At 43.4% G+C, this 23110-nt stretch overlaps 2 protein-coding genes and 1 long non-coding RNA gene across 4 annotated transcripts in view; 1 reads left to right on the plus strand and 2 right to left on the minus strand.

The window, feature by feature from the left end:
* Positions 1–2189: 2189 nt before the first annotated feature.
* Positions 2190–9145, minus strand: H3-3A (H3.3 histone A). 2 transcript variants are annotated; one of them, XM_083731856.1, is made up of 5 exons: positions 9008–9145; positions 8196–8335; positions 7299–7453; positions 6199–6352; positions 2190–2844 (listed from the first exon to the last, which is right to left on the minus strand). In XM_083731856.1, the coding sequence occupies exons 3-5, from the start codon at positions 7424–7426 to the stop codon at positions 2716–2718; spliced, it is 411 nt and encodes a 136-aa protein (XP_083587982.1). In that variant the 5' UTR covers positions 7427–7453; positions 8196–8335; positions 9008–9145; the 3' UTR covers positions 2190–2715. The 2 variants fall into 2 exon arrangements, with proteins under 2 accessions (XP_083587982.1, XP_083587981.1); XM_083731855.1 differs by lacking the exon at positions 8196–8335.
* Positions 9146–9232: 87 nt separating this feature from the next.
* LOC310841287 lies at positions 9233–10619 on the plus strand. The gene is made up of 2 exons (XR_014562466.1): positions 9233–9442; positions 10016–10619. It is a non-coding gene; the product is annotated as an uncharacterized lncRNA (long non-coding RNA).
* Positions 10620–15441: 4822 nt separating this feature from the next.
* LEFTY1 (left-right determination factor 1) overlaps positions 15442–23110 on the minus strand; it is a 46068-nt gene continuing 38399 nt past the window's right edge. Inside the window, exon 5 of the transcript XR_014562772.1 lies at positions 15442–15616. The gene's annotated coding sequence lies outside the window, so the exon portion shown is untranslated. The remainder of the gene's footprint in view (positions 15617–23110) is intronic.

A 23110-nucleotide genomic window follows, 5' to 3' on the forward strand; every position in this document is an offset into this window, starting at 1 on the left:
ACATATTAAAACATCTCTCTCTCATACACACATACCAACTAAAATCAATGCAATTCATATTTTCTGAATCAATTAAATAGTTTATGAGATTTGGATTACTTTGTGTCAGAGCTATAGCTTCCACACTGACAGAACATGCTGAATTTTGTATGGCTGCTGATTTAAACTGTCTGAACTTCATGTCCTTAACCAGGAACGGGTAACTAGCAACCTTTTAAACATTAGAGGACTACAAATGCCAACATCCTTCACCATTAGCCCTGAGCTGATGTCATCTAAAGGGCCATAGGATCCTCACCTCTGGCCCAAAACAAAGGTGGTGGGGGGTTTTAAGGTGCTGTTAACACAGTTGTTTGACTTCACCCCTGGGGGTTCACTCCATTATCTTTCAAGGCAGAGGGATGCCAACAATTACAAAGTGAATTGACTCCCATGCTATGTAATGCACAAATTAATACTCTGCTGTGTGCTGGCCAAGTACTTTCTGTTCTTTGTATTACTGTCTCCTTCCACAAACCAACACAGTTCAAGTTCCAATATAACTGCCCTTCTATTGATTGGCGGTACCAACAAGCAAGTTTTCTGCTTTTTTGAGATAATATTACATTGAACTTCTTTCCTTTTAAAAGAAAGCCATTTAATTATTTAGCAAACATTATTGTGAATGTTCCTTCGCCCATTATGGTAGCATTAAAAAAACATCTTAAATCTAATAACCCACTTGCTTCAAAACCAGTCTTTTCTGGTGCACTACTCTTTCAAGGTTTATTTTTCTATCCATTGTGACTTGATTGACTGTTGAAAATAGGGTCAAAATGAATTTGTATTATAACAGTCAAGCAAAACCTTCCTCGAATATGAATTGTTTTAATTCTTTCAATATTCCTAACTATGTGTGAGATTAGATTTAGGAATTTAAAAAGTGAAAAATGTATTTCCCCCACTCCATATATGGGGCATACAGAAGCAGATAACCATTTGCTGGGGGGACCCAGTGTAACCGTGTTGGGGGCAAGGGAAGAGTATACAGTCGTACCTTGGTTTTCAAACAGCTTAGTTTTTGAACATTTTGGATCCCTGACGCCGCAAACCCGGAAGTGCCTGTTCGTTTGCTTCCCGCAGCTAGTCAGAAGCAGCGCTTTGGTTTCCGAACATTTTGGTTGTCGAACAGACTTCCAGAACGGATTCCGTTCGACTTCCAAGGTACAACTGTATATTAGTTTCTGTAGGACAGAAGTGCAATTTGATTTGTGCAAGTTTGCAGCATGATAGCAAGGAAGAATCACAGAAGAAAACGGAACATCAGCTGAATCTGAGAAACTGACCCAACTAGCTAGAGTACAGTGGTACCTCAGGTTACAGACGCTTCAGGTTACAGACTCCGCTAACCCAGGAATAGTACCTCAGGTTAAGAACTTTACTTCAGAATGAGAAATCACGTGGCAGCAGTGCGACAGGCCCCATTAGCTAAAGTGGTACCTCAGGTTAAGAACGGTTTCAGGTTAAGAATGGACCTCCAGCACGAAATAAGTTCTTAACCTAAGGTACCACTGAATATGCTCTGGAAAATGGCTGGAAACAGCAAGAAGGCAGGCAAGGATTTGAGAACACTCAAAATGGAAGCTCCGACTCAGTAGTCAAGATTCACCGCTACATCACAGACTTTTTCAGTCTGTGCAGGAAGCAGATTCGCTCCCTCCCCCCATAGGATTAAAGTGAAAATAGAAAAATAGTAATTTCAAACCAGAGAGTCATGACCACAGATTCCTAATTTCCACACCATAAGCTCACACCACCTAGGAGATGCGAGACACTCATTCCTTCTGGTGGTGGCCAATTCATGTAGTAAATGTGCTACTTTTATACTTGTAAACAGGAAGAGATATCCAAAAGATCAATTTACATGAATTGGCTGGAAGGGAAGCTTTGTTCATTGAAAGTGCTACTGCCATTATTGAAGTGGATGCGCACACGTGTGAACTGGTAACTACATCCATGTGTGTTTCCCCACCACATATAAATTTTGATATGGCTCCAATTCTCAATACGAGTCAGAAATGCTCACTTTCCTACATTTAGTTTGGAAGCAGTGTAAGAGATGCATGTTTCTTGAATTTCTATTGGTGCTGACTTACAGAAACCAGCAGTCAATGTGGCAGGGTTAGAAATTAAAGGCAAAAAAACAAATGTTATTTCATGTATTTTAATAGCAAACTTACAGGAACAGCACAGAAGACAGACAACATTAAAAACATGTACTTGCATGTAGGACAACTTAGTTAGAAAAGTATAGCGAATGGATGGAATCTACTGTATGATAAAAATGTTACAGACACCATATAGTTGCCATCAATAAGAAATTTACCTATTTTTTAAAAAAATCCAAATGCTGGCATTGTCCAGAAAAGTTTGACTGGCATATTTATAATTGTTATAAAGTTGAACTGCTGAAATATGTTCACTGAAATGGTTTTTGATAGCAATAATGCATTATATGTCCCCACGTTTATATTAAAAATCCACACACAAATGAAAATGAAAAAGAGCTTGCCAATACCCGATTCTGTCCTCTATTTTTTTTCTTTTCATTTTTGCAACCATATACTTAGGTACCTTTTAACCCCATGGAAAAAAATATCTAACGTTCATTACTACCAATAACAGGAAGAAGAGATTTATTTTGTTTTGAGAATGACAAATCCATTTTAGAAGACTTTAAGCACGCTCTCCACGTATGCGGCGTGCTAGCTGGATATCTTTTGGCATGATTGTGACACGTTTGGCGTGAATAGCACACAGGTTGGTGTCTTCAAACAGGCCAACCAGGTAGGCCTCACTTGCCTCCTGTTGAGAGAAGAAAATAAGTTGAATGTTTTAAGCAAAGTGCTCAGACTCTCAAGTAATTACAAACTTTGGCACACTTTCGCTATGTCTCTCTTCTAAATTGTCTTATGCAATTGGGAGGGTAAAATACATCTTTTGGTGCGATAACACCTACAATTTGGTGCTTTCTGCCTATTGATGTCTGACATCAGATACCTTTGAGATATCCTTTTTGGCACCTGCCAAAAAGTCTATCCACACATAGATCTTGGCATGCTTTAATCTCTTTTTAGTTTACTGCTGATTTTAGGTGTGTTCCATGTTTTAATTACATGATATTCCTTGTAAATCATTAAGAGGTTGTGTTAAAATCAAGTGGGATACAAATGTTGGTAAACAGAAAACAAGGTATTGTAGCCCTAGAGTTCTGATACACCCAACTATAAAATCCTGTCTCTGATTGATTCCACACCTGGATTGGGCATTAACCATCATAATTAACTTAAGTATTATCTTCTCTAAAACATTCTTGTGGCTTGCAAAACAAAAGCCCCTTCTGGATCCTGATCCACCACTAAAGTGGTTTGTAGCAAGTTAACTCTTCCACAGGGGAACAACAGTTAAAGGATTGTTTTGAGTAGTTACATGAGCATAATGCTCTTTACACAACAGATATTCCCGTCCTCCTACTTGTATCTTCCAAAAACCCTCTTCAGAGGGTTTGGGGCCCTCCTGAATAATGGGGGCCATGTTGTAAGGACTGAAGTGAAATGGGTGGAGAATCATCCAAAATCAGGCAGAGGGACTCTTCCTTCAGTGGGATGCAAGCCCTTTCTGCCTGATTTGGGGCATGTTCCCACAGCAGCCATGACTGAAAGCCCCACTGTTCAGGAGATGCTCCCCACCCCCCAAATTAAAGGGGGAAAACATTTTGCAGATGGAGGCAAGAGGAAAGGCTGTTTGTGCAAGCTGTTTTCTGCTTGCACAAGCACTGTATAAAACTTCAGAATCCATCTTTACAGGAAAGGCAGGAGGGAGATCAGGATCTACTGATACATCTCTGGGGGATTTACAGTATGATGGTCAAGTTTTTTGGCTCCCAACTATATAGCAAAACCAACAATTAATAGGTATTTCCCACTCCACCCTAATTTTGGCTACTGAAAGAAAGGTAGATAGATGTGGATCTTTAATATGGACCAGGCTCAGGTATGTTGTCCTTAATTCTCATTATCTTATCCCTCCTAAGCCACTATATGCACCTGGCTATGGCTGGTAGGTCTCAGGGTTGTGGTATAAAAATTAAAGCCTAATGCCTGCTCATCCTGGGATTAAAATAAGATCAGGATTGGACAAGGATCTAGCCAAGGAACATAGGTGTATTGTGGGTTTTATGAAGCAGCAGCACCACTGCTACTTTTTACCAACAATAATGCAACTTCTTTGATGTCCATGTTGCATTCTTGATTTCTCAACCATTTAGTCTTGCTTTAAAAATCATAATCTGGCAATAGATAGCCAGAAACCTCATAACCCCCTGGCTGGAGGACTGTACACAAGACAAGTTCAGCCTGTTAACCCTATATGATAGTCAATAAAATTCCTATTCTTTGGTAATCAGTCTGGGACTGCAAACACAGTGGGTGTCGTGCACCATCATGACGGTGGGTTGTGTTAAGAGTTGATGGGCCACAAATAAGGCAGGCTTCATCTAGAGTCTAGATTCTAGACTGTGCTGAATTTTTTAGACATCTGTTTTAGCTTGAATTACGCATATGTTGTGTAGAACTGTACATGTTTCACACACAAATGTTCATTGTGATATGCAGACATTATTCTTAGGATGGCTAATGGACTTCTTTCTTGTACCTCTGTCCCTTTAGAGCAGGAGGTGACAGTGTTACATCATACAGAGCAGGCAAAGCATGCTGCAAAACATTTGGGTTTATGTGAGTCCCATGACTGAAAAATCAGTTCTGTCTAGGAACTGCTTCTGAGAATGGCAAATAGGTCTGTAAAGTATTAAATGCTCTCTGCCCCGAGTGCAGCGCTTACAAACTAAGGGCTGCTTCTCCCTTGTTAAGGCTGCTTCTCCCTTGTTAAGTCGTCGTCCTCACCACAACCTAGCCATGTTTACATCACTCTTGTGCACATAAGTGTTGCATGGAAAGGGATAATGTGCCTTTCTGCTTTTGGAAAATACACTGGATCTGCCTAGAATTGGCAGTGTCATGCTCTTCACATATATCTACTTACACATCAGCAATTTGTGCAAATAAACCAAAAAAAGAGAACTTGAAAACAGCACGAGTTCCATCTCCATATTTGGAAATCATCACATCTAACACTAATGCAAGCTTTGTGTTTTGTTGTAGAAAATACAGATTGCCTTGCCGGATCAGACCAAGGTCTTTCCAGTGCAGCATTCTGTCTTCAATGGTTTATCTTATAGAAGGGCTCAAAAAGTACATTTCACATGCCAGGTGTATCCCAACCACATCTTAACAGGTACCCCTTGCTCTTCCTAATGATGTGTGGAAAGAGGAAAGGTGTGTGGAAGTTACTTGGAGGTTTGACAAAGGCAGAAGCTGATAAGTATTCTGATGCAGCATAACGTAGATCATATTCCTGACAAATCTCAGAAATGGGTTGGTTAACCTTCGTGCAGAGTAAAAATAAAAAAATTAATCTTGAAGGGTGGTGGAAAGAAATAATGGATTCATTTGCAGTTCCTTTAGGAGATCTATTTTTGAAATCCTTATGTTCCAACACTTCAAGTTTTAAGATCTTCCTCAAGGAGGTGAATTCCTTTAGTTCTCCCAAATGCTGGTAGTTATCTGTGCACCTACAAACACATGGATGCTTACTTGTGAAACCCACCAATTGCGTGAAGTTTTGACTAACCATAGAAACAGCTCAACCAATAAGATGAGCATATGGAAGTAACCAATCACATACTCCCTCACGTACTAACGGCACAGTGCTGCTAATGGCTGCACTCTAGAAAGGGCTTTTCATGTAATTTGTGATGGTAAAGCTATACCCACATGTGTCCTGTTTGAGACAGTTGTAAATTAAGTCTCAGGTATATATTTTTAAAAGTCAGCTGAATTACTTTGGTAGAAAGAGTTTATCTCTAAGCACCTTTCCCCATGTCTTTTTAAAAGCTAGATAATTGTAACTTAGAAAGAAACAATTCGGGACACAAAATGGCTAATTGAAAACTAAGTTCATATATAAGGTTATGGGGTGGAAAACACTGATAAGTACTCACCTGAAATTATATTGTTCAGACATGCATTATCAGTTCTATTAAGGGGCATATTGCCATTTGGGAGGTTAAGGGCAGCTAGTAAGATACAATATGATTTTTACCTGCAAAGCACCAATAGCTGCGCTTTGGAAACGCAGATCTGTTTTGAAGTCCTGAGCAATTTCACGCACCAGGCGCTGAAAAGGAAGTTTGCGGATCAGAAGTTCGGTTGACTTCTGATAACGCCTGATTTCACGAAGAGCCACAGTACCTGGCCTTTAAATGATCAAACAAAGAAGAAGAAACAAGACAAATGAGCTTTTTGTCTTCATCTCCAAAAAACAGAGCATACAAAATTCCAGAGAGAAATGAAAGTTTGAATAACTGTTCCATTCAAGAGACATGAGCATACAAGAACATTTTGTGCAAGACCAACTTCTACAAAGTGAAGTAGTGACATGCTAAAATAAGTCAAATAGGTTTCAGCTAAAAAGAACAGTCCAAAACAGAATGCTAGAAACCATTAAAGAGTCTCTTCTCAGTACTCATTTTTCTTTAGGTCCTCTTTATGCAATGTAAATATTAAGAAACTGATGAGAAAAATGGCTACTAGAAGAATATCAGTAATTACAATTTATCCATTTGTGTATACACAGTCTTAAAAACAACATTTAAAAGTGTAAAAGCCTGCTATTTACCTGCTTTTCTGGAGGCAGCTACTGCCCTCTAGTGGTACAATGAACAAATTATATCAGTTTTACAGTAACAGCTGAGGAGCTAAACTAATTTAAATAAATGAAAAATTATCAGGCTCGGCAAGTTTTAAATAAAGCAGGCTTCTTCCAACACCTTCATTAATCAGCAAGCCCTATTACTACATCCTAAACACGACAGAACCAGATTTGTTTTTTTAAACTTAATATTGTGATTTTCAGATTTTATTTTTAAAATCCATTTAATCAATACAATTGATATATTACTATCAAAGGCGATCTTACAGCTTTTTTCGGAGGAAATGTTCAATATAAAATATTTTTATGTTGCAATTTTTCTCTTTCGTCAAGAGAAGAAACAACGGAGACCTTGCCAGTATAATCCGATTCAATGTGAAAGATTTAAAAAATAAAAATCCCCAAAGCAAAAAGTTGCGTTCCGATAAACATTTCCGCGTTGTTTGGGGACTATGACATCACAATACTTTTGTTCGCGGTCATTTCTATACCTGTAGCGATGAGGTTTCTTGACCCCACCAGTAGAGGGCGCGCTCTTGCGAGCGGCTTTTGTCGCCAGTTGCTTCCTGGGCGCCTTCCCACCGGTGGATTTACGGGCAGTTTGCTTGGTACGAGCCATGTTCCCGCGAACTTCTCTTCCTTACACCTATCGGTAAGAAATCACCCACGCGATCACTATACCGCCACACAGCAGTCACCAGAGGAGGGGGGGAAGGGTTTCCGAAAATGCAGATTTATTTGTTTTTAAAACTGCCTTTACAGAGACAACAACAATGCATCGGATGTTAAGGACCTCCAAAACCTTCAGCGATTAAAAAGCTGCGGATCCACACCTCCGGTAGCAAGCCAAGCAGCAGACTTCCCCGCCTGCGAGCTTGCCACATAACGAAATCCTTTCCCTTGCAAGTGCTGGATTGGATGGTGAAATGGTCAGGGAGGGGGGATCTAATTTATTTAACAGTAAAATAAATGCCTAGGGTTGTAGTAGCCTGCTAAAATGCAGCCCTTGCCCAGGGCAAAAAACTGGAGCGATGCAGCAGCAGTCAAAAAGATGAGAGAGGGGCGATTCCAACACAACACAAGCGGTTCCTAACCCCCTCCCGTGGGCTCAGAAAAAGTGCCAATAATTGCCGAAAACGCCGGGGGACGTGCAGCTGATTTAAGGCTTGCATTGAGCAAAAAAAACAAAAATCCGTTTAAAAACAGAAAAGAAAACAGGGGGACTCCCAAGCCTTAAAGTGTTCTCCTGCAAAGCAGCCACCGTTCCCCTCGCCCTGCCGTGCGCGCGAAGGAAAAACAAATGGAAGCCGTAGACGAGCCAGGTTTTATTCCACAAAAGGAAGGGGGGAAATATCACGTCAGATTTTAAGTGCAAGAAAGCAACGAACTTTTGGGGGGTCAGGTTTTTCGGTGCTGCTCCCGCCTGCCCAATTGCCAGTGCTGAGGCTGCCTCGCTCCCAAGCGCCTCTCGCTGGCAAACTCATCCCCAACAAAATGGAAACAATCACGAAATGCAGCCTTAGACTCCCTATTGCAGGGAGAGAAAGAGAGAGACGGGGAGGGGGAAAAAATAAAAAAATAAAATAGCAACACAATAACAACCCCCCGGAAAAAAAATCCCCCAGCAGCTCCAAACTATGTGGGGTCCGACGGGCTACCGGGGAGAGGAAAAGTTTGGACCGAGAATCCCCCCAAATCGCGCTGGGTTTGGATCGTTTCCTGGGCACATTTCTCCCCTTTTTATTGTTTTTATGCAATAGGAGAGAAAAAAATATGGTCGGTGACCAGAGAAAAGAGACAAGATGGTGAAGCTGAGCAACAACTGTGGGGAGCCAGGCAAGGCAGGCAGGAGAGTTTCCCCGGGCTGGCAACTGGCTCCAGTTTGCAGCCGCTTCCCAGCTCCGATGCGGGGCGACGAGGGGCCGAGGGGGCAGGTGAGGGGCTGGGGAGGAGGATGGTGGGGGTCCGGGGTGCGGGGAGGGCGCTGGAGGGGGGCAGGAGCCGCGCGAAGTGGGGCTGGGGGGCCCTGCGCGAAGGAGCCGTCTCCTCGGCTGCGCTGGGGACTCGCCTGCCCCCCAACCGCAGCTCTTCCCAGAAGTTTGCCGGAGAGGTTCGGGGGGCAGCCCGGAGGGGTCCCTGGCTAAGCTGGCGTGAGGGGGGGGCGCCGCCGCCGCGGGAGGGAGCGAGGCTGACGACTTACCCCCGTCCGCTGAGGCTGAGCGCGGCTGCCGAGCAGGCGAGGAAGAGCGAGGAGGCGCTAAAGCTGCTGCGGGCGACGGCGGCTGAGAGCACAATTGAAAGATGGCTGACTCGGGAGGGCCGTCTCCGCCGCTTAGCCCCGCCCAGGCCCCGCCCCCGCCGAGGAGGGCAGCCAATGGCGCACAATGGAGGGAAGGCGAGGCCACGCCCGCGCGGCTTCCTCCCTGCCCACTCTCGGCTTCCCGCGGCCGCCTCTGTGTGTACAAACACAAAAGACACGCCGCGCGCGCCGCAGACGGAGAGCGAGCGAAGCAGGGAATCCCCCCTTGGCCCTCCTGGCTTCCTTCCCCTGCCAGAGGGGAGCACGAGGCCCCAAGTCAGCGCCCAACGGCCCAGCGGGAGGAGACCCCTAACCGCCAGGATCCGGCGGCGCGAGGTCAGGGCCAACGGTCTCTCTGCGTTGCTTCGGGCATTAGGGGATGGCTTGGGGGGCCCTCGCTGCTCCTGGACTGAACTCTCAGGGCCCCCTCCCCCAGGTTAGGGTGGCCCAAGCCTGTGAGACTCTGGAGGCCAGGGGGGCTAACCTGAATAAAATATAGGGGGCACAAGGTAAGCCCCGTCCCACCTAATCGGTCGCAAGACACGGACACCATTTGAATGGCAATGCCCATCAACTACGAGGGGGGGACTCCCTAAAATATTTTATTACGGGGCTGAAGGGACATCGGTCCCTAGGAGTTTCACTCCTCTGCTTGAGGCGCTTCACACGCCCACCGCTCGATGAAGCCTCAAACTCGGGGGCGAGGAGTACTAGCATGAACGACTGAGATCCAACACCAAAGGGACTTTCCATGAAGTTTGAGGCTGCTCGATGGGGTGGGTGGAGGGGAACTCATTGGTGAGGAGAGAGGGATTGGAGCCTGATTGCAATGAATGAGGTGGAGTACGATGGTGGGGGTGGGGGTGTTAAAAAGTTTAAGGCCTTTAAAAGTGTGATTTGCTTTGTCAGAGGACTGACATCATTGCAGCACTTGCAGTGGATTTTTATGCAATGCGCAGATTATGGTTCGAGTCAACAAGTGGTGAGCAGAAAGTGAGGTGTTTGGAGTTGGTGAACTGGCCCTCATGAAGTCCAACTTCACTGTTTTGCTCCTCGAGTAATTCTACAGCTTGCCTTCCTCAGAATATTCACATTCAAGCTTAAACCACTAGCTCCACCAGCTTAGGTGGCTTCAGTGACTGGCAGCATACTCTTTTTATCCTCATCTGTAAAAACCACAATACCGTGGAATGTCGGTTTTCGAACATAATCCATTCTGGAAATCTGTTCGACGTTCAAAAATCAAGGATCAAAGGTCTGGCTGCAAAGTCAATGTGGAAAAAAGAAAAATGTGCCACAGAAGCCATTCACCTTCCAAGGCGCATTCGAAAACGGAAGCATTCACTTCTGGGTTTTCGGTGTTCAGCTTACGAAACATTCAGCAGCTGAGACTTTCAAAAATTGAGGTTTGACTGTACTGGAACTTCTGGACCATACACACAGAGAGAGATTTGTAATGCCCAGATTTAAAGAATGAGAGCTAGCTTAAAGGAATAAAAACTTCATTCCACAATTTCTGTTTTCTGACAGACACTATATATTGCTGTTAAGATTTGTGAACTCTCGAGCCAAGGTTGGCCTTAGGTTCTGGTGACCCTTGTCTGTGGTCCCCCAATCCTCCCCTTCTAATTTCTCATACACATTCTTCTATGCAACAGGTGCCTCTCAACTCAGAAGCTGTAGTCATAGGATGAAAACTCCAGATGGTCCGGAACACTTTTCACTAAGTGCCCCTCCAGACTAGTGTTTTTGTGTGTGGGCGTGCTCTGCAACTTGTCATTGACTCAGTAATAGGGCATAAGTGGTTGATTTATACCGGACCATCAACACATCATTCCACTTTATTAGTTCTGCAATGCTTTCCTAATGTAACCACATTATTGCTGTGTGGAAGGGCTGTTTTGCACTACAGCACAACTGAAGCAGGACAAACCACCATCCCATCCTGAACATTTGTGGTATTAAAAGTTGCATGAATTCATTAGGAAGCTATGGGACATGCACTGATTGAAAATGAAGCAATAGTTCCATCCCAAAACTTTTCAAAATCCCATCAGGAGCACATATCATCTTGAATGCGCAATAAAAAGGATATTTGAAGGGGCCCTGACTTTATCATAGTAAAAGGCTATGATTTTCTCCTTTTATACCTTCCTGATATCACTAGAAAATTGGTGTGAGTCTTCCATGAGATGGCTTTTCATGAATGTTTAGGTGCCTCAGAATATAATGAAGCAGGGTTTTCAGCAAGAGCACCCTTCACCAATAAAAGCAGCATGTTGTAGGCCCCAATAGCTTTCTGAGGCTATTGAAGATGCATGTTGTGTAAATGATATGGTTCAGTGTACCTGAGATTATCTCATTCCATAGTTCTGATAGTTGTTAATGTCAGATTGGTCAAGGGATGGCATTTATTGGTGACTGGGAGCAGCCGCCAAGATCACATAACACCAGTCTGGAAAGACCTACATTGGCTCCCAGTATGTTTCCGAGCTGACCTTTAAAGCCCTAAACGGCCTCGGCCCAGTATACCTGAGGGAGCATCTCCACCCCCATCATTCAGCCTGGACACTGAGGTCCAGCTCCAAGGGCCTTCTGGCGGTGAAGTTATGGGGAACCAGGCAGAGGGCCTTGTTGGTAGTGGCACCCGCCCTGTGGAACGCCCTCCCATCAGATGTCAAGGTAATAAACAACTACCGTATTTTTTGCACCATAACACTCACTTTTTTCCTCCTAGAAAGTAAGGGGAAATGTCTGCGTTTTATGGAGGAAATGCTTACGGGTGGCATGCCTACGGATCTTCCTCCTCTAAAAACTATGTGCGTGTTATGGTTGGGTGCGTGTTATAGAGCGAAAAATACGGTATCTTTTAAAAGACATCTGAAGGCAGCCCTGTTTAGGCAAGTTTTTAATGTTTCCTTCCTGCCACAAAAAAGCTTCCACTTTTCCTGAAGTCAGGTCTGCTTCTATACTAGCACCAAACCAGTGGAGGATTGTGAGCGTGGGAGTGAAGTGGCAGATGATCCACCACTTCCAAAATCCTGCCAGCTTGCATGGGCCAGTTTTATTTGAAGGACCACCTGCTCCTGCATGACTGCTTAAGATCTTTGAAGGCGGCTCTGCTTTGCATCCCTCCACCATCTGAGGTATACATGATAAGGATAGGACATTCTCTGTGGTGGCATCTTACTTCTGGAACTCATAGACTCAGAGAATTGTAGAGTTGGAAAGGACCAAAAGGTTAATCTAGTCCAGCCCTTTGCAATGCAGGAATCTTTTGCCCAACCCACAACCCAGAGATGTCTCATGCTCAACCAACTGAGTCCTCATTAAGTTTATTTAGTCCCTTACTTCCCTTGCTTCAGAAAGATTGTTATTACAGTTTTGTTTAGATGTGGGTTTTTTGCTGCCACTGTTTTGTATATGTTGCTGCAAACTTTAGTAAGGTTGTTTGTAAACTGATTTTATTGTGCTTGTTTTATTATGTTGTGAGCTGCTTTGGGGGCCCGTATGAGTGTATAAATATTAAAAAATATGATTCCCTGTCATTAACATACTAACTTCTGAACAGCTTTTCACTTTGTGACTGTCCCAACTTCTTTTTGAGAGTTGCAAATCATGAGGGAGCAGTTAATTCTGCCTGAAGCAGCATTACCTAATTCCTGATATTTATATTACCCAGTGGCTACAAGGATCTTGTGGAGGAAAGGAATAGCTCCACAGAAAGAAGCAGTTGCATCCCATATAACCTTTCTTCCGCTCTTCAACTTTTATAACAGTCTTGGTCTGCACTTTGAACTGCTTGCATCAGAATGAAGATATATAAAGAAGGTAGCAAGTCTAGAATTATGAAGTACTTTCACATTCTGTACAGTAACAGAATTGTAATACTCAGATGTAAGCATTCTTGGACGACACAGATCCTTTCCAGTCAGTTCAGGCCAATGGGATTGAATGCAATTGTTCGTCCTGATGGATGACCTTTTCAGAGTGCGGTATATATACATATACACATACATATACATGCGCTGAAGAGAAGCAATGAGAAACAATGATAGGTTGTGCCTGTGGATTTAGGGTAGAGCCTCCTTTCTCAGTACATTGGCCTCTTTTCTGCCACTGTTGCCAGGTGCTGCTCTTTTGCCTCATCATTGCTACTGCTGACTTTCTAGACCAGGCAAATTCATCCTCCAGATGTTTTGGGACTACAACTCCCATCATCCCTAGCTAACAGGACTAGTGGTCAGGGATGATGGGAGTTGTAGTCCCAAAAACATCTGGATGGCCAAGTTAGCCTATGCCTGGTCTAGACAGTCACTCTTCCTCACCACAGCTGCTGTTGTTCATTCCCCCGGAGCCACAACAAGAAGCAGTGGTGAAGAGGAACAGATCCAAGAAGCTGTTGTTGTGGGGGGGCCTTCTGGAGTGCGGACCCTCAGTAGGTGTCCAACTGTGCCAACCCTCAAAACTCCTGAATTATATTGTAGGATTCAAAAATAATTTTTGCAATGCTTTTGAACCTTGGAAAAATTTCTACACTACCGTCCTTGTCCAGTTGTGTACTTATGTAGCTGCAGTTGTTCCATCACTCATGGAGCTATGTTAGAAAGGTGGGTGTTGCTAAAATCAGAGGGGTTTTTTAACGGTTGGGAAGGGAGCAGATCTGAATCCACATTTCCCCACTTTGTCTCCCAGACAGCGGGCTGGATTTTCTAATGGAACATTGCAGCCCTGACATCTGGATTAGTGGCATCTTAGCACCCAACTCTGTGCATGGTTCCTTATCCAGCTAGGATATGAACTCCTTAAATGCATTTGGGTGAGAATCCATAGTTTTCAGCCTAAGAGGTGTGCTGAGACAGACACTTCAGTGGCGGAACCCCAAAACAAAGTGCCTCTATGGGCGCCTTGCCTGCCTGCCCCACCGCCACTGGCAGAGAAGCGGTGGTGGCTCCCAGCAATATCTCACAAGATACTGTGTGCTCTGTGACATCTCACGAGATCTCACCAGAACCTGCCACTGTCATTGCTGTTTGGTGAGAGGCTTAGGTGGGGTGGTGGTGCTGGGGCAGCACTTTTCCATTTCGCCTCAAGCGATGAAGCGGGACAGGCTGCCATTCCCCTCACAGAGTTATAATTCACAGGAACTCTTGACAAACTAAAGTGACCAGAATTCGGTGGTGGGGTGGAGAATGTGCTTTGAATGTTCTTTAAAGGTATAGTATGTACACAGCCATGTTCATTAATTTTAGTCGGCCTATGCTGAGTAAACTTGGTTGAATACCTCCCTAAGAATCAACTCTATCCACAATTCAGATATTGTTGGACCACAACTCCCATCATCCCTGATAACTGGTCATGATAGTCAGGGTGAAGGGAAATGGGAGTGAGAGTACACAAGATTCTCATCCTAACACTAGGTTACAGTGCATAATGACAAGTAGTAGGGAACAGTCCATGGCAGGAACTAAATAACCCTGGCCTCAAGTCTAATAGATTTTCTCTGTGTGTGGAAATCTCACACTTTTATTTTGGGTTTAAAGACTCTTAAAACAGTAAGAAGAAACAAGCAGATCCAGTTCATATTTTTTCTGACACAGAACTCCTACTTTTCTGGCTTTTACCTGCTACATTTTTATTAAAACTTGTCCGCACCTTATGATATCCAGGAAACTGGTTCAACGGTAAAGGTAAAGGACCTCTGACAGTTAAGTCCAGTCACGGACAACTCGGGGGTTGAGGCGCTCGTCTCTCTTTACAGACCAAGAGAGCTGGACTTTGTCCGCAGACAGTTTTTCCGGGTCATGTGGCCAGCATGACTAAGCCGCTTCTGGCGCAACGGAACACCGACACCAGAGCAGTGCACAGAAATGCCATTTACCTTCCCGCCGGAGCGGTACCTATTTATCTACTTGCACTTTTTGGCGTGCTTTCGAACTGCTAGGTTGGCAGGAGCTGGGACCAAGCAACAGGAGCTCACCCCGTCATGGGGATTCGAACCGCCGGCCTTCTGATCGGCAAGCCCAAGAGGCTCACTGGTTTAGACCACAGCGCCATCCGCGTCCCTTTTTTGGTTCAACAATAGGTGAACATTAATTATCATGCATAAATAATAATGTAGGAGCAAAGTGGTTCATTTTTAAGAGTCATGATCTTTATTGGGTTGCCTCCTACAGAAAGTGAAACTTCAGCATTAATGGACCATTTGATTTAATCATGTCAATTCATCTGAATGGATCTAGTCTATGACTAACATTGGATACAACCCATTGTTGTCTCAGTTTCCTATGAAAGAAGAAGAAGAAGAAGAAAAAGAAGAAGAGGAGAAGTTTGGATTTGATATCCCGCTTTATCACTACCCGAAGGAGTCTCAAAGCAGCTAACATTCTCCTTTCCCTTCCTCCCCCATGACAAACACTCTGTGAGGTGAGTGGGGCTGAGAGACTTCAAGGAAGTGTGACTAGCCCAAGGTCACCCAGCAGCTGCATGTGGAGGAGCGGAGACGCGAACCTGGTTCCTCAGATTACGAATCTACCGCTCTTAACCACTACACCACACTTGCTCTCTTCTTAGGATATCTGAATATACAATGTCTGACCCTTAAAGAAATAAATCGGCCTGAAGGGGAAATCCAGCGATGACTTATGTTTGGCTGTTTTAGCAGTGTTGCAACAAACCTTTAATGAAATCATTTCCTTGTTAAAGAAAATAGTAGCAATTATTAGCTCAGTTGATGTGTAGCTATACTCTGAATCAACTATGTCAGCTCTGCATCTTATACCTGATATGCACTAGTATAATGGGATTAGAACCAACAGACAATGTAGCAGAACTGGTGTGTCTCTTGCTTCAGACAGGATGCTGCTATTGCTATACTGCCACAAACCAGTGTATTGCCACAGCTGGGCAGCACAAAGAATCATGATGTAAGAGTTTATCAGACATGTTTCTTCCATGATATGTCTGGTCCTTGACATTATGCAAACACAGATCTTGAAACAGTGCTGGAGTACCACTGTTAAAATCACTGCAAGAGATTCTTCTCTGTAATGAAGCTATTACTATAAGAACTGGCTTTACCTGTTTAATTAGCATGGGTTACCCAAAGGGAAGCTAAGGACAAGTTCTGTAAAGATGCAGAATGTTTTCTGCTAGAGACCAGCCTCTCACAGAATGACGAATTCCCTGAGTTCCTTGAAGGGGAGGGAGAACACATGATAGTAAAAACACTTAAAAACTGATTTGTACAGATATTAAGATATTAGGTAGGCACAGGGGGCCTTCCAACCGTAATTACAGTAGAGCATATAGGGCACTGCCCCACCTATCTCACCTGCTGTTTTATTTACAAGCAGTCCAAGATCTGGGTGGAATAAAATTAGAATTAATCAGCTCTTCCATCTGTCATTGGCTCTGGCTCCACCTACTGTTGACCTCCCTACATTCCATCCTACCAGCCCCATTGGGCACCAGCCACCACTGCCTAATGAGGGTAAAGAGGCCCTGAAAGCATTTTAGTAATGCTACTGTATTTTTAAAGTAAACAAATGGCACAGTGTAGCCAAATGCTTAGCTGGCTTTTTTATGTATAAAGATTTATAGACCACCCAACTCTAATTATTCTATGATTCTATAACCATGGACCTCTCTAAGCTTTAGGGATGCATAGTGCATACCATAGTGCAAATGTTCAAAAAACAGTGGGGCACTGTTGCTGTTCCCTGTTTTAAAAAAAACCTTTCTAACAGCCCTATAGTCATGCAAGAGCTCAGCCATGACCCTGCACAAGCCCTGCCCCTTTCTTTTTAATGTGACTTGCCCCAAAGTGAGTCCTGGTGAAGTTTGCCCTTTCTCTAACTTTTAGCGAAACTAGTCTGATCCCTGGCCTGCTGACCAACAACAGAAAATAATGGCATGCAAAAGACAAGTTTTTGTTAGTCACACCCTTTTCCTGCATTTCCCTTTATGGTGCAATGGGGAGTCACAAAGAGTGGTTCTGTCACTCTTGAGAACCTGTCTGCTTTGTAAAGAGCATTGTCAATGACTCATTATTTACTAAGCAAATGTGTATCCTGCCTTCCCTCCAAGGCAATTATTCCATTTTATAGTCACAACAACCCTGTGAGGTAGGTTAGGCTGAAAAGTGGAAGAACTGACTCAGAATCTCATGGATGAGCATAAGATTTTGAAACCCAGGTCACCCTGGTCCAAACACAACACTCTACCAACTACATATTCAGGGATTGTTCAGTCTTTTAATGTTGAGCTAAAAGGCTTTTTCCAGATCCTGATTGACAGGACATACACTTAACTCAGAATCAAGGTTCCAGTCTCACAGGTTTTAAGCCTTAAACTATTCTCTACTTTGAAGTGTCTTCTGCATTCCTCCTTAGTTGCTGCCCACTTACGATACGTAAGTGTTCTAGGTGAGCCAATAGCATGCAGATGTAGGTGAGGTTTCAGTATCCTGGGGATTACTCCCAGTTACTAGAACTTCAACTTGGCATTACAAATAATGAGTTTACAAACCAGTCCTCATCCCATTTGTAAAACAATGATTTTCTTTTAATGTTTGCTTTATTTTACTTCAGGCTCTTCAGCTATCATCTTGGTCACCACATCATTAGCTCTGTTTTGCAAACTTCAGATGATTACAAATGGTGTCAAGCTCTGTTCCAGGAAGCATATTACAAGGCCATGTGATGCTTGCCCTCTCATTTCCTACACATTTTTATATTCATAGACTTGGTTGGCAGCTCTTAGAAATAACCACTAGACTCATTGCAGCCTGTGTGTTCATTTTTAGGCTGAGGATGTTGGCGAGTTTTCCAAATGCTCAGATGCTAATTAGGAAAATTAGAATCTAGTCCTTATTGAGAGTTTCAGTAATTCAGCAGAATACTTCTCTGTGAGCTATAATTAAATTCAGGAACCTCTGTCAAGGGAGAGCAAAAACAAAGAGGGGTGGATACTTATTTTGTCAATTGTTTTCTTCTCCAAGTCTGCTGTACATTGGATTTGCCAATTCTTCCTGCTCTGACGTACAGTCAACCAAAACAAAAAGCAAGCTAACATTACTGGAAAGAAACAGCCTGGATGAGGCCTAGCTGGTAGAGCAGTGTAAATTTGTCAAAATACTCTACAATAAAAATATTATTTTTCTGTTGCCTGAGTTTGAATATATTATATCAGAGACTGCAATGCTGTGTCTGAGTCTGGGACTGGTATGCTGAGTTTATGGAGAAGGAAGTAGGCTGTATGCAAGACCCTCCTAAACCCTGGATCCAGAAAGTGTTAAAATATAAGCCAGAGTGTTTGTTGTGGGGGAGGAAGGGAAAAGAGAATGTTAGCCGCTTTGAGACTCCTTAGGGTAGTGATAAAGCGGGATATCAAATCCAAACTCTTCTTCTTCTTCTTCTCTTCTGTGTTGAGGTGATAGCCATTAAGAGAGACAAAGGAAAGGAGCTCTGTGTGAGATGACAAATGGATGGGTCCCTTCCCCCAGTCAGCTCGCAAAGCACTCAGTTAGTTAGAAGGACAAAGCCAGAGTTTAGAGTTGAAAGTTGGAGTGGTATCACCTAGAAGGAAAGCAGCAAGCTAGAGAGAGTCAGAACAATATTTGAGAGCAGTGTTTGATTTCTGTTTGAATCCAAGGCTGCAGCTAGAGACAAGCAAAACCCTTGGGTGTTAATGCGGTGAACCCCTCCACTGTAGGCTCAAGTTGTATATATTTGTAAATAAACCATATATCATAAAGACACCACAGTCTCTGCTGGGCCACATTCCAAAAGGAAATATGAGTCCTGGCTAATTGCCTGGAACCCCTGGAATCTTGCACTGCTTAGAGATTGCCATGGCAGGCAATAGTATCTTTGTGTCTGAGGCTAGTAAATTACTACAAACTACTATGAGAGAAGGTAGAGAAGGGAAGAGGTTTGTGCAACATCAGTTCTTGTGATTGGCAGACAATATGAACCCTCCAGATTGCCTGGACTGGCTGTAAATATCAGATGCCTGACTATTATTTTGGCCAGTCAGCAGAGCCAGACTTTCAGAGTCTGCTTTCAGGGTGTGAGTGTAATCTCTCTCCTCAGAAACCCTCAGCTAAAAAACAAAACCAAAAGCGAAACATCCTCCACATTTATATTTCACTGCTGAGATTTTTAAAAAAATACTAAACAGTTTATAAATGCTGTGGGAGAAAAATAATACTATTTGTATATTGTTGGTAGTGACTCATTGGCATGTTATCCTTGCTAATCTTCACAAAAATTATGTGAAATGCAGAACCATTACTATTGCTACTATGATTTTACAGGCAAGATAAGGTGAGTCAGGGTGAGATAATATGACTTGCCCAAGGACACCCAGAAGTTTCCTCAATATAGGAAAGAAGCCACAAGTAAAAGCATCTAAAGCAGGAGTTTAGAACCTCAGGCCCACAAGCTGTGCCCCCTTCCTAGACCACATACGACCACATCCCTCACTGGCCTTGTTTTCGAACCACCCTCATGTGCTTGACTGGAATCTATCCTTGATAATGTCTCTTACTTGCCTTTTGGGAGGGTTTGAATGTAGTCTACTCTGTACAAAGGTAAGAGTCATAGCTTTTGCTCTACCCACTTTTTCATCTGTCCCACCACTGGCACATGGCCTCGGAACAAAAAGAATGCCACCTTTGAGCAGAATAAGGTTCCTTACCCCAGATCTAAAAGGTGGAGATCAAAATAGGACTCCATCCAATGGAGCAGATTGCTGAGAGGTTGAGATTTAAGTAGCTCAAATGGTATCTGAACCCAACATATCCACTGAACAAAACCGCATACAGAGTTTTGTAGTCCAGCCCCAAGTCAGTGCCCAGCACAGAGGAGCAAATGCTGGAACCCATTCAGGGTTAGTGCCATCATTTCTTTTATTTGTTTAAATTAGTCCCCCCCCCCAAGCTGGACAGTTACCATCCATATGGTAATAAAGACGGTGCTATTGCAGCTGTTTTAGCTCAGCAGTGCCTTAGTAAGCCAAACTGCCAGACTCTCACTAGAGAGGCACTGAGAAAAGTGGTAGCAGACACAGGTATCCTGCTTTTCAAGGTAAGCCACCAGGATAGTGCTGGAACCTGGAACCAGCCCTGTTCATAGCAATAACACTACATTGCAATGCAAAATGTTAACTATGTATCCAGTCTATAGATCATTTTGCCATTCAATCCTTGAAGTACTACTACTTGTGTATATGTTAACTTCATATATTCATATAAAGAATGTCTCAGGCCTATGTCCATTGATGAGCTTAGACCAGGGGTGCCGACTCCTAGGGGCTGAACCCCTTTGAGCCCCCCCCCAATATTTGTTAGCAGGGGGGCTGGGCCCCCTCAATGTTTGTCTGGGTGCAATGCCCAAACACGATACTGTTGTGCATGATGTTGAGGCTTTGCACGATTGCACGAGCCAGGAATGTGGTGGCTCCTCCTCTTGCTGCCTTGGAAGGGAAGCAGCCCATGGCCCATGGCAGTGGCAGGAGGAGTTGCTGGTTATGGAAGCCAAGCATCAGACATCTGAGCGTCACACACAATATCTGGGTGTGATGTTGTGTACGATGTCAGCCCCTCCACCCCAATATTTTTCCAGAGTCAGCACTCCTCGGTTAGACTAGTTCAGTAGTAGAGCAGATACCGTCAAGGAATCACCAACGTGGTGCCCTTAGGCACCAGTGTTTCTGCCACTACCTCCCATGGCACCTGCAAAAGGCCTCAGTAAATATCCTTTCAAAAATCCACAATGTATGTAAGGATGTTTGCTCTTCCAGCTCTGTTTCTGTTTGCACTGACTGGGTCTCTCCTACACTGAACACCTGCCTTAAACATTTCATGTGATTCCAGTACTGAACACCCACTCACCTTCTGAATAATGGAGAGGTGCAAAGAGCTTCTCTCTGTTAGTGAGTGTAGTAATGGCTGATGTAGGTTCTTTCACCCACACTGATGCATACATGTACCATTTTGTGGGCCTGTCCCTTTCTACTCTTTTAGATCTGACAGCCTTTTGCGCTATGCTACACCTTTACAGCAGCCATTTTGTGCTATTCTGTGCCCATGTGGCAGCCATTTTGTTCTGTGCCATGCTCCATGGCAGCCATTTTGTGTTATGCCACAACTCACTGGCCCACACAAAAAGATGGTTGACCCCTGTCTTATTGGCAGAAGGTCCCAGGTTTAATTCTTGGCATCTCCTATTTAAAATAAAAGGATTAGGTAACAGGTGATTTGAAATAGTTCTGCCATTGCATGTCATAATTGACCATTCTGAGGTAGATGGACCAATAGTTTGACCAGGGACAAGGCAAGAGTGCTGTTTTACATCAAGACAGTGGTGGTCAGTGTATTGCAGTCCTGGAGTGTTGTTTTGAGGTGTGAGAGACCCACATTCAAATATCTACTTAGCTCTGTGTTCCTGAGCAAGTTTCATTTTCCTCAATTTCAGCTGGCTTACAGGGCTGTTGTGGAGATAAATGATGTGGAATTTCTAAAGCACATTGAAGAGTTATCCAGAAATGGTTAATAAAAAAGGCTGAGAAACTGATTCCTGACTGGAAAAGATTCAGTTGACTTGCAATAATATTGATGTAAAAGCCATATATCCTTCCATCCTTCTATCTGCAGTAGTGTAACACAATGTTGCTGCACACTTTAATGTCAGAGAGCAGAAGCCTATCAACACACTTGATTTAATTACATTTTTGTCACCTAGCATGATGTCATAGCAGCTTAAGATGGAAAAATGTATTCTCAGGTAATACAGCTTTAAAGAATTAATCTAAGAATGCACATTATAATACATGGGCTACTGCAACCCTTCGGTGAAAGGTGCTACTGAACACTTGTAAGGACAAGGAGTCCACAAACAGTGCTCAGGATGGGGATCATTTATGTCATGCTGGACTGTGGAGATGCTTGGAGCACGTCCGAAATGTGGTGTGATGACAGGAATGTCCCAGCTTCCCAACTCCAAGATTAGGAGGACTAGCCTGTGCAGCGCTGTGCTGTGGAGGTGTTCCAAGTGCCTCAGAGGTGGAGGAGCATGTCAGAGATGAGCTCCAGCCCTCCTTCAGAGTTTGGAGCTAGAAAGGGAGGTAGACAACTGTAAGTAACCTTAGAGATGCCCTGTCTATTCCACCATTACTAAACCAAATAAAATTTATAGTGTTTACATGTAAAAATATTTTGAAGGTACTTAGGATAACATCTCCTGACTAACATCTAAACAGGTAGTCCTGTTAGTCTGTTGCAGCAAAACAAAACAAAATTCTGTAGTCCTCATAGAGTTTGGTTATAACCCTAACTTTCCCAGGAGAAATCCCTGTTGGACTTAATAGGACTTACCTCTGAGTAGACATGTCTAGGATTGTGCAATTGCAGTTTTAAGCTGCAGTAAACACACAAGAGTGTAGTTACAAGGGCATAAACTCTATTAAACTATGAGAGACTTGCTTCTGAGTAAATATGTAGAGGATTGCATTGTTATTTATTACAGTAAAAGCATTTTTGCATCGGAGGAAGTGGTCTATGACATAAGAGTTTATGACATAATAAATTTATGACATAAGAGTTTATGACATAATAAAATTTATCTCTAAACACACCAATCATTTCTTCTTTGAAATGGATCATAAATGCATTCATTGAAAAGGTGTGCAAGTTGATGACTGTAAAAAATAAATAAATTGGGGGGGGGGGGAGCTTGAATTAACATCTTTGCACTTGAGGCTAATGGTTTAAATGCACCAAAATAAAAGAGCTGCAGCTTCTTGAAGGCCCCCTGCACAGACAAGCCTAATTACAGTTGTGTCAGCCAGAGCTGTTTGTTAGCCTTTTCCCTTTCGCATTCCACATTCCTCGGTAGCTTTTTATTAGTGATGGTGGAAACCCACTTTGTAAAAACAGTATGCCTTCCATCCTGATCTACTTAGAAAGCCCACTGATTTCAGCGAAATTTGATTATGCTTAGG

The sequence above is a fragment of the Podarcis gaigeae genome (assembly GCF_964106915.1).
Source record: "Podarcis gaigeae genome assembly, chromosome: 3".
In the NCBI taxonomy this organism is placed as follows: Eukaryota; Metazoa; Chordata; class Lepidosauria; order Squamata; family Lacertidae; genus Podarcis; species Podarcis gaigeae.

What these genes read in the sequence shown, in the direction of transcription:
- H3-3A (XM_083731855.1), bottom strand. Translation starts at nt 7,426, where the DNA reads ATGGCTCGTACCAAGCAAACTGCCCGTAAATCCACCGGTGGGAAGGCG. An exon ending in AAGAAACCTCATCGCTACAG is followed by an intron (nt 6,353 to 7,298) that starts GTATAGAAATGA and finishes GATCATTTAAAG; the next exon opens with GCCAGGTACTGTGGCTCTTC. An exon ending in CAGCTATTGGTGCTTTGCAG is followed by an intron (nt 2,845 to 6,198) that starts GTAAAAATCATA and finishes TTCTCTCAACAG; the next exon opens with GAGGCAAGTGAGGCCTACCT.